Consider the following 11,354-nt stretch of genomic DNA (forward strand, 5'->3'; position numbering starts at 1 on the left):
GAAATTAAAAACATTAGCAATTTCAAACATTTCAGCTTCGGGGAAAAAAAAAGCAAGAGCTCACTTATTTTCCATTGGTTACATATTAGTATATCTAATAGAGGCAGCAAACAACAGCAAAGTTCAGCTTCCTCTGGAGCAAAGTGTACCAATGAGAAAGTCAGAAAACAGCAGTCTAAAGGTGGTCAAATGGCATAAACAGGTAGTTAGATGGCACTGTGGGTAATTTGGGAAATCGCAAAAACAGTGAAACCGGGAAAAAAAAACCCCTCTATGAAGTAAGTTTAAACCAAAAAGTTAATTCAGTATGTAATAATAAATCACTTGTACTATTGATCACATTTTGATTCTCAATTTTCGATAAGCAATGTTCTGTGTGGATATATTTCCCTTGTTGCTTTACATTACCATGCCGTAAACAATACTAAATGATGTAATATTTTAAAGCTTAACAGGAGTGCATGTGATGTTTGCATGACTGAAATAGGAAATTGAGTGCTTTTGGCTAAATCACGATTAAGTATTCATCCTAATCATTATATTTGTAGGGATATTACAGTGGCAAAGCCTCTCAATGTTGAATTGCCTAGATCTATGGTGGAAGTGGTGACATCTTGGAATTTGCCTATGTCCCTTTGGCTGAACAAATGTAAGTGTCCCAAAAAGCTAAAAACCGATGAGTTTTGTAGAAGCTGTTTGTGTATGATGTGCACATCATTACTCTGAGCTGTGGAATCATTTGATGATGCTTAAGAAAGAGTGTCTTTCAATTATGATTGCTTGACTTGAATTTGCACAGATGTCTTCAAAAGTGCATTGAAGCTTGGTACTTTTCCTGCCATTTTGGTGACGTACACTGCTAGTGCTCTATTACATGTGAGTATGGAATCAGTGCTTACTTTATTGTTTACATATTGATGTGAACTTATATCAGAGTTCCTCATGTCTTCAAAAACGCCTAGTATATAAGCCTAGTATTTAGACTTCATAACGGAATATAGTGAGGCTGTGAGCCCAGTGCAGTAAATTCACATTGCCTTGTGAATGTCCAATGGGCCAATATCTTCTGGTCATTTTGGTAGGGGATTTATAGGTGTAATGAAAATAAATGCTGTTTTTCCTGTAAAAATGTGTTTGATAAAATGTTTGTAGTTGGTAGACTGACACATTGTTCAATCAACTGCACAAAAGAGCGGGAGAGAACTAAAAGTAGAGTTTTTTTTTTATTGTTTTTTACTTTTTTTAAGTTTGAACACGGATTATTAACTTCAACCTGGTCGATCATTATAGGCTTGAATCTGTTGGAATAAATATTATCAATGATTACATGATTATAAGTAATCATATGTGTGTATGTGTTCATTTGCCACAATATTATTTACATTTATAACATTTAACAAATGGTCTTTTATTAAATAGACTATTAACAGTAGTAGTAGATGGAAGTGGTTATAAGCAATAATAGTATTATTTGACTAATATATTAGTCAAATCTTAATAGTTGAGTGATCAAGCTATTGATAGGTATTAGAATTTAGCTACATTCTTTGGTAAATGGGAATTCGGGAAATATTTAGCAAATTACATTTATTTCGTAACTAGTAAATGGCATTGTGTTGTGTGCAGCAGGTTGGATTCAGGCTCCTAATCCCTGTGTGATGATGACATCAAATGAAAGACAGGCTTCGTGTGGAGTCGTGACTTAATATTTTACCGTCTGACGCATAGTTAGGTTTTACAGCTGTGCAGATAGAGACTCCTAGTGGTGAAATTTCAGAATTCGCAAACACCAGAACGACTTTAAAACCGTTAATCATGCACCTACTTTACTCCTTTGCAGGGCCTCAGCTTTCATCTAGGAGCAGTGCTTTTGTCTCTGGGATTTATCACATATGTGGAGCATGGTAAAACACACACTTTACTCGCTTTATTCCATGCAAACCCAATTCTAAGTATGCTCCATGCACAAATGTGATTGCTCTCTTTTTTTTTAGTTCTTAGAAAGAGACTCGCAGCCATTTTCAGTGCCTGTATACTGTCGAAGCGCTGTCTAAATGACTGCCAGCATCGGAACAAAAAGGTAAAGTGTAGTTTGTTAGGATGAATGTTGATTGTGAGCATGGATTGAGAATCAATTTAGAAACTCAGGCACTTAAATATACCGTATTGTACTTTCCCTTGTTGTTTGACTAATGCCATAAATGCGATACCAACAAGCTATGTACCCTTTTTTTTTTTCTTCTTTTTTTTGTGGTGTACCTATAATTATCTTTTAGAGTTAATCTTTTAAGGTTGTTATAAATCTTTATATATTTTACAGCAATGCAAATATAAGTACAGCAGTGGTTTATTTTTAAATGTATACTGAAGGAACACACCAGTAACAACTAACAGTACAGTGTAGTTCTTCAATTTTGTGAGAATGTAGCATATATTTACATAAGATCTTTTGATATTTAGGTTCCTTTATCTGAGTGTTTCTGCATTAGTAATAACCCTGCAACAAATCACAAACTTTAGCATAAACAAATTGTATATAATATATGCAAGTGTGTGTGTGTGTGTGTGTGTGTGTGTGTGTGTGTGTGTGTGTGTGTGTGTGTGTGTGTGTGTGTGTGTGTGTGTGTGTGTGTGTATGTATATATATATATTACACACACACCCACACACACACACACACACACACACACAAAGATAGATGGATAGATGAATAGATGCACATGCATTACATAATGCTTGTTTCATCCATACATAGTGTTGAAAAATATGAATTTGTGCAAATAATATTTAGATATATTTTTTTATTTATACCATTTTACCAACATATTAACAAGAAACAAAACAATTCATTTTAGTTAAATATTTGAATGGTGTGTAATTTTATGTGTAAGTTTGCCTATAAAACTTGCATTGTATTTGCTGCATAAAACATTTGCAATGTGTGACACCGATTACTTCTGTTTTATTTACCTCATTTTAATTTGAGTATGTGTGTTGTCTTTTGATCTAGAATGTGTGGGTGCATGGGATTAATCTGTTATTCAGCACGTTGTCCATCTTTCACCTGACATATCTGGGCTCACTCTTTGATCTGGATGCTGAGGATGAGAAGGTTCGATCTTATTCAACATTACAACAGAGCATTGTGAATGGCTTATGATGTACAGTGCCTAGAAAATGTTCCAAAACATAACTTTTATGGTATTTGAGACACATTCATGTTCATTTTGTTTATATTCAACAAACTAGGTAAAAAGCAATAACACAAGAATTGGACAGTGAATGAGTAGAAATAATTCTTTAGACAGATGAGTCCAAATTAGACATTTTTGGCTCTAACAAAAGAACTTATGTAAGATGGAGAACGAGAACGAGAGAGAGAGAGAGAGAGAGAGAGAGAGAGAGAGAGAGAGAGAGAGAGAGAGAAGACTGCCTCACACCCACAAATGTCAAACATGGAGGTGGAAGCTTAATGGTTTGGGACTTCACCATACAGCAAGACAATGATCCAAAGCTCTGCAAGCCTTATTTAGAGAGCAACCAGTGGGCTGGAGGATTCTCTATTATGGGATGACCTGCCTAGTCACTAGACCTAATTCCTATTGAACTGCTCTGGGTTGAACTCAATCAGAAGGTCTGAAGAAAATTTCCTGGTGAAGAACACTGTTGGCAAGTTTTACAAGAGGCAAAATATTTCAGCTGACTGTTTGGCAAAACTGTCCAGATGGCCAAATGGTAAAGCTGTTCATGCTAAAGGAGGATTTTTCGATGAAAACAAAGTTTAACATCTGTACATTTTATATTTGTTTGGTCAAAGTGAATGTTCATACCATAGTTAGCTGAATAGAACCAAAAGGTACATGTGTCCTTTGACTACATGTTCCTAAACTTTCGACGGGCGCTGTACATGCACTACATAGTAGCAGTTAAGACCGAATGATAAATGACTACCAAGCTGTTGAGAAATATTATGTAAATAATTCATCTAATTCATTCTTGTCTTTCAGGGATACTTGGCTAGTCACACTATTCAAACATGGTCAGAGCTAAACTGGGCCAGTCACTGGGTGATGCTCGGCTGTTGGGTCTTCTATTGGCTCATTTAAAGCAATGTAGGGAAATATGGAACATCACTACAGATTTTTTTTGTTTACTCCTCTTGAGAAGCAGAGGTGCCATGCAATTTGCTGTCCTTTTTGCTTTTGTGATTTATTCTCATCATGTTAAATTTTCTATGTAATGTATATTTTAGACATATTACATAATCTAGTTTTTGTTACAACAGTTTATATTTTACCTAAAAATAGCTTAGTGTTGTGTAAAGATATTTATTCTTTTCTAATAAAACATGATGGCTGACCTAATTTTTTTAAGTGCTTGATTTTACTGCTTTGGTTTAGTAATGCTGGGTATTGGGAGACTCCAATGGGACATATAGATGTACGAACACAAGCAGTGCAGAAGAAAAGAATAATTAGTATTTTAAACTGACAAACAATGTAGGCTCAATTCTTCAGTGTGGAAAAAAAAAAAATGTTTGCAATAATGTAAACTATGACCATATGTACACTGACCAGGCATAACAGTATGACATTATAACATTATGACCATTGAAGTGAATAACACTGATTATCTCTTCATAATGGCACCTGTTATTGGGAGTGATTATATTAGGCAGCAAGTGAAATTTTTTTCCTCAAAGTTGAAGAAAAATGGGCCCAAATTGTGATGGCTAGACAACTGGGTCAGAGCATCTCCAAAACTGCAGCTCTTGTGGGATGTTCCTGGTCTGCAATGGTCAATATCTATCAAAAGTGGTCCAAGGAAGGAAGTGGAGGGGAGTAAAGGCGGGCCCGTGTGGTCCGATCCAACATACGAGCTACTGAAGCTCAGACTGCTAAAGAAGTTAATACTGTACGGGTCAGGAGTGTTTTGGCGTCAAAAGGGGGAACAACACAAAATTAGACAGGTGGCCATTATGTTACGCCTGTCGGTGTATGTGGACACCTGACCATCACACCCTTATGTGTGTCTTGTCCAAAATGATCCTACAAACTTGCACACAATTGTCTAGAATGCCTTTGTTCACAGTTGCATTACAGTTTTCCCTCGGAGGAATCAAGAAACCCAAATCTGTCCCAGCATTACAATGTCCCTGTGCACAAAGCAAGGTCCATTAAGACATTCTTCTTCAGGAATAAATGCTTGTCATAAGCTAAACTGTCTGCCAATAGAATGAGAGTTTGAAGCCTGAAGTCAGTTATAAATATCTAGACATAGGCTTAATAATCTTATATGTTTAAAAAAAATACAGTTTAAAGAAATAAAATGATTAGATGAATCTAAAGGTATTCAAGATATTTTTACTTGTCAAGATATTTTTTTTTTTTTACAGTTTACTTCTCTATAAGGCTTTATTTTTCAGCTTTTTGCTTTCTGCTCAGGCTTATCTCCAGTAAAGATGAACTCTGAAAACGTTTCATATCGACAATCTGACAGCTGCAGTGGAAATGGATAAGCACCAAAACTTTATACTATCAATAATCCCTACATTTAAAGTGATTCTCGTCGTGCATGATTTATATTTTAGTGTTAATGGTTATTTGCAGACGGTGGATACGTTGGTTCATGTTTAATGTTCTAGTTAAAGTAATATCAGTTCTGACTTTGTCCAGGTGCGTTAAGCTTTATGCTCCAGGGGTGTTTAATTGAGTGCAGCACTTAATTATGATAAAGGTAGATAATTTAAGGATAATTAGCTTTTACATCGTTGCCTAAGGTGGGATTTAAGCCAGTGGAAGGACATGCACATCAGCAATACTATATGTAACCACAGTGAGCCGGTTTACTGGGTCTAAATATTCGGAATCATCAAAAATGTCAGATTCGTGGGTGCTTTTTGATTTGTCCCATTTCAAATTTAGTCCCCATTTACTATTATAATAACCTTCTTACAGTTTTGTGCTCTTTCAGCCACAAGATTGTAAAGTCAGGTAATTATGTAGGGTGGGGTGGCCTTAGGGTTAGCGTTCCAGTTCTGTGAGATGGAGAAGAAGGAAAGATTCTGGAGTGAGTTAGATGAAGTTGTAGATGGTGTACCTAGGAATTCATGATTGGTGATTGGTGGAGACTTTAATGGGCATGTCGGTGAAGGGAACAGAGGTGATTGGTAGGTATGGCTTTAAAGAGAGGAATGTGTGAGGGCAGATGGTGATAGATTTTGCTAAAAGGATGGAAATGGCATTGGTAAATACTTATTTTGAGCAAATGGAGAATCATAGGGTGACGTATAAGAGTGGAGGAAGGTGCACAGGTGGACTATATTCTATGTAGGAGATGCGACTTGAAGGAGATTGGAGGCTGTAAGGTGTTGGCAGGGGACAGTGTAGCTAGACAGCATCGGATGTTGGTCTGTAGGATGGTTTTTGAGGTGAAGAAGAAGAGGAGGAGAGTGAGGACTGAAAGGACTGAATAAGATGGTGGAAACTAAAGGAGGAAGTCTGTATGAGATTCAGGGAAGAGGTCAGACACTGGCTCGGTGGTGGTGAAGAGGTGCTGGATGATTGGGCAACTACTGCAGGAGTAATAAGGGAGACAACTGGAAAGGTAATTGGTGTGACATCTGGAAATAGAAAGAAAGACATAGAGATGTGGTGGTGGAATGAGAAAGTGCAGCAAGCATAAGGAGAAAGAGGTTGGCAAAACAGAATTTGGATTGACAGAGAGATGAGAAAAGTAGATTACCGATTGGCCAGGCAGAGGGATCAAGCTGGGAAGGATGTGCTGCAAATTAGAGCAATAAAGGATGGAGATGGTAATGTGTTGACCAGTGAGGAGAGTGTGTTGAGAAGATGGAGGGAGTATTTTGAGCAGCTGATGAACGAGGAAAATGAGAGAGAGAAGGTTGGATGGTGTGGAGATGGTGAAGCAGGAAGTGGATAGGATTACTAAGGAAAAAGTGAGAGCAGCGATTAAGAGGATGAAGAGTGGAAAGTCGGTTGAACCAGATGACATACCGGTAGAAGCATGGAGATGTTTATGGGAGATGGCAGTGGAGTTTTTAACCAGGTTGTTCAACAAGATTTTGGAAGGTGAGAGGATGCCTGAGGAATGGAGAAGGAGTTTGCTGGTACCGATCTTTAAGAATAAGGGAGATGTGCAGACCTGCAGTAACTACAGGGGAATTAAGTTGATCAGTCACACCATGAAGTTATGGGAAAGAGTAGTGGAAGCCAGGCTGAGAGAACAGGTGACCATCTGTGAGCAGCAGTGTGGTTTCATGCCGAGGAAGAGCACCACAGACGCATAATTTGCTTTGAAAATGTTGATGGAGAAGTATAGAGAAGGTCAGAAGGAGTTGCATTGTGTGTTAGATTTAGAGAAAGCGTACGACAGGGTGCCAAGAGAGCAGTTGTGGTACTGTATGAGGAAGTCAGGTGTGTCAGAGAAGTATGTGAGGGTGGTGTAGGACATGTATGAGGACAGTGTGACAGCAGTGAAGTGTGCAGTAGGAATGACAGACTGGTTCAAGGTGGCGGTTGGACTACATCAAGGATTGGCCCTCAGCCCTTTCCTGTTTGCAGTGGTGATGGACAGGTTGATGGACGAGGTCAGACAGGAGTCTCCCTGGACTATGATGTTTGCAGATGATATTGTGATTTGTGGTGAGAGTAGGGAGCAGGTTGAGAAGAGCCTGGAGAGCTGAAGGTATGTGCTGGAGAGAAGGGGAATGAAAGTGAGTAGGAGTAAGAAAGAGTACATGTGTGTGAATGAGAGGGAGGGCAGTGGAGTGGTGCGGTTGCAGGGAGAAGAGGTGGTGAAAGTGGAGGAGTTTAGGTACCTGGGGTCAACGGTGCAAAGTAATGGAGGAATGTTCGAGAAGTGAAGAAAAGAATGCAGGCAGGGTGAAGTGGGTGGAAAAGAGTGGCAGGAGTGATTTGTGATAGTAGTATATCTGCAAAAGGGAAAGTTTATTGTACTGTGCAATACTAGTTGTATTGTTTAGAGACAGTGGCATTGAGTAAAAGACAGGAGGTGGAGCTGAAGGTAGCAGAGCTGAAGATGTTGAGGTTTGCGTTGGGAGTGATGAGAATGGACAGGATTAGAAATGAGTTTATTAGAGGGACAGAGCATGTTTAAGAGACAAGGTGAGGGAGGCGAGATTGAAATGGATTGGACATGTGCACAGGAGGGACATGAGGTATATCGGTAGGAGAATGCTAAGGATGGAGCCACCAGGAAGGAGGAAAAGAGGAAGACCAAAGAGGAGGTTTATGGATGTGGTGACGGAAGACATGCAGGTAGTTGGTTTGAAAGAGGCAGATGTAGAGGACAGGGTGGTATAGAGACGGATGATCCACTTTGGTGACCACTAATGTGAGAAGCCAAAAGAAGAAGAAGAAGATAGAGAACAGAGGAAAGAATTAACAAAGTACATATACTTCATTACTGTACTTAAGTAGATTTTTCTGGTATCAGGACTTTACTTTTGTTTAGACAACTTTTTACTTTCACTCATTACATTTTAACACAAATATCTGTACTTTCTACTTCTAACCTTCTCAAAACAGACTTGTTACTTTAGTTTGAATCTATTTGTTGAAATGTCAATAATTTTTCTTCGCACTGCGCACCGTTTTCAGCCCAATTTCTTGTCATTGCGCTGCTTTTTCAATCTACCACTGGTATATAATTTTCTGGCTCTCATACACCACAGACAGAGTAGTTTATAAAGCAAACAATGAGCAGGCAGAAGGCAACAACATACTTCTTTTTGCCTTCTGCCTGCTCTTTGTTTGCTTCATAATGTTAACGTGGATGAGACAGAGGGAGTCAGGGAAGTCATTTCTGTTTGACAATTTTTAATAAATAAATGTAAATAAATAAATATAAAACAGGCGAAATTAAAACCTTTAGCGCAACACACATTTATTCACGATGTCCTTTCTTTACTCGGATACTCGGACTCGTACCGATCATTTTTAATCAGTAAATATTTGTTTTACTATTGCTCCAAGTCTCAAATCAACACCAAAATCCACCAATATGCGCACAATTAATCCTCTGGGGTCGACAAGCAGCGGCAAATTTTGTGGCATTTTTTTCAAAGAAAACAAAACAAATTACTGTCGTTTTGGATCGTACAAATAAGAGCAATTCATCATTCAACACTGTAAAAGGTTTACTTTTAATTATATACACTTATTATAACAACAAACATTGTGCTTTTGTAAAATAAAGGAAACAGACAGGGGGCACTCTCTGTAGTCTCTGTCATCTCTCTTTGGAGACAAAAAAAAATAATAAAACAACCTTAATCTCAGGGAATACTTGCCACACAGACATAGTTATATGAAGAGAAAAAAAAATGTACATTGAGAACAAATATTCCCTGATTATTGAATGCGTATGAATGTTATGCCTCATTATGTAGAAACATAGCAAAAGTTCTGTTTTTAAACGATTGACAACCCTAATATTAATCTGACGTGAGGTCCAGTTACCAGCGTTACACTAAAACACGTAGAAGTAATATAAACTTTTTACTTTAGCACATGTCAGACCCCATACTTTCCTTTTACCAGAATCTTTTAAAACATGAGTATCTGTACTTCTACTTAAGTAAAGGTACTTTGCCACCTTTGGAAAATGTGTATGTTTGATGTACTCCTTGACTACTACTAAGATATATTCAGAAGCTCTGGATTCAATTGGTGCAATTTTATGTAGCTAGTACACCTAATGTTTGTTTTTGAGGTAAGTGGGAAGAAATGATATACCTTACACATTTTTCAGACAGTAACCTGAGGAAACTGAAAGTTTAACATGCTAATGCTACCTGCTGTGGCAATCCTACAGAAAATTCCTATTCAGAAACACTAATGGTGACAAGACTGTGGCTTAAATAAGAATTTAGAATTCAACATACTTGGTATATTTTTACCTTAAAATTAATATTCATACACTTTTGAAGAAAATTAAATATCTTGGGTTCTGGATTGTGTGATGATCCAGTAGGTTCCTCCACATTCTTGTTCAATGAAAAGGTGAGAACCTTGTGGTCAATGTGGTATAGTTTAACAGTGGAGCTGTTACTCCACTAAATTGAAAAGAGCCAGTTAGGGTGGTTAGATAACCATAAATCACAAATTTAAAGCCCATGCATCTACATTTATCCAAATGTATCCACTAATTTAAATGAGAATACTGTGAAAGCAACACACATTCGCATACTCTGAACTACATTTTGTGATTAAAACAAACCCACTCTTGGTCCAGCATTTATTTTATTCTATGCATGAACTTGTTGCACATATGTAGCATATATTGTCTATAATCAGTTATGATTATTTATAATTATGCATGTTACTGTACATATATTTATGTGAGTATGAGTTTGCATACACACGGTTGCTGTTACAAGGAGCGCAAGAAATTTTTAATTTAAAAAAAATCTTTTTTATTAAGTGGGGCCCAAAATTCTGCAACAAATTATGTTAACTGGAAACAGGTGAGTAACTTGATTGGGTATAAAAAAAAAGGGGATCTTAGAGAGGCAGAGTCTCTCTGAAGTATAATCATTGTTGGATGCTGTGATCTTTATGGCCTCAGGCTGCACTGCATTAAAACCATCATGATTCTGTAATGGAAATCACTGCATGGACTCAGATACACCTCCAGAAATCATTGTCTGTGAACACGTTTGCCTTGCCATCTACTTGACTGTGTAAACAACAAGCCATATCTGAACATGATCCAGAAATGCCATTGTCTTCTTTTGACCAATGCTCATTAAAAATGGACTGAGGCGACGTGGAAAGTTATACTATGGTCAAACAAATAAACATTAGAAATATTTTTTTGGCGACCACATCCTCTGGACTAAAGAGGAGAGGGACTATCCTGCTTATCATCAGCAGTCAGTTCAAAACCTGCATCTCTGATGGTATAGGGTACATTATTGCCTGTAGAATAAGCAGCTTGCATCATTCATGCAGAAAGGTATATACATGTTTTAGAGCAACAAATGCTTCCATTCAGATGTAGTCTTTTTTAGGGAAGGCCTTGCATATTTCAGCAAGACAATGCTAATCTGCATAATGCATCTATTTAAACAGCAATTGCTTCAGAATACTAGAGTCCAGGAAACTTGCCCACTTGCAGTCAAGACCTTGCAACAATTGATGCATGAGACGGAACATATGACAAAGAAGACCCAGAACTTTTGAGCACCTAGACTCCTGTATCAGTCATGAATGAGACAATATTCCTCTCCCAAACTACAGCAGCTGGTCCCTGTAGTTCCCATATGTATACCAACAGTCACCTCTGGGTCAAATATATAGATTCAACAC

The 11,354-nt window shown here is 37.7% G+C and overlaps 1 protein-coding gene across 3 annotated transcripts in view; it reads left to right on the forward strand.

The window, feature by feature from the left end:
• The window catches only part of porcnl (porcupine O-acyltransferase like), a 9,582-nt gene extending 5,220 nt beyond the window's left edge, over positions 1-4,362 (forward strand). For 2 of the 3 annotated variants that reach the window (XM_083553676.1, XM_083553675.1), the window contains 6 exons: positions 549-649; positions 800-876; positions 1,841-1,904; positions 1,995-2,080; positions 3,011-3,112; positions 4,008-4,362. In XM_083553676.1, the coding sequence (XP_083409802.1) occupies positions 549-649; positions 800-876; positions 1,841-1,904; positions 1,995-2,080; positions 3,011-3,112; positions 4,008-4,106 (529 nt within the window). In that variant the 3' untranslated portion in view covers positions 4,107-4,362. The other variant, XR_014535581.1, reaches the window with a different exon arrangement.
• Positions 4,363-11,354: the final 6,992 nt, after the last annotated feature.

The sequence above is a fragment of the Silurus aristotelis genome (genome assembly GCF_946808225.1).
Source record: "Silurus aristotelis genome assembly, chromosome: 11".
Taxonomy (NCBI): domain Eukaryota; kingdom Metazoa; phylum Chordata; class Actinopteri; order Siluriformes; family Siluridae; genus Silurus; species Silurus aristotelis.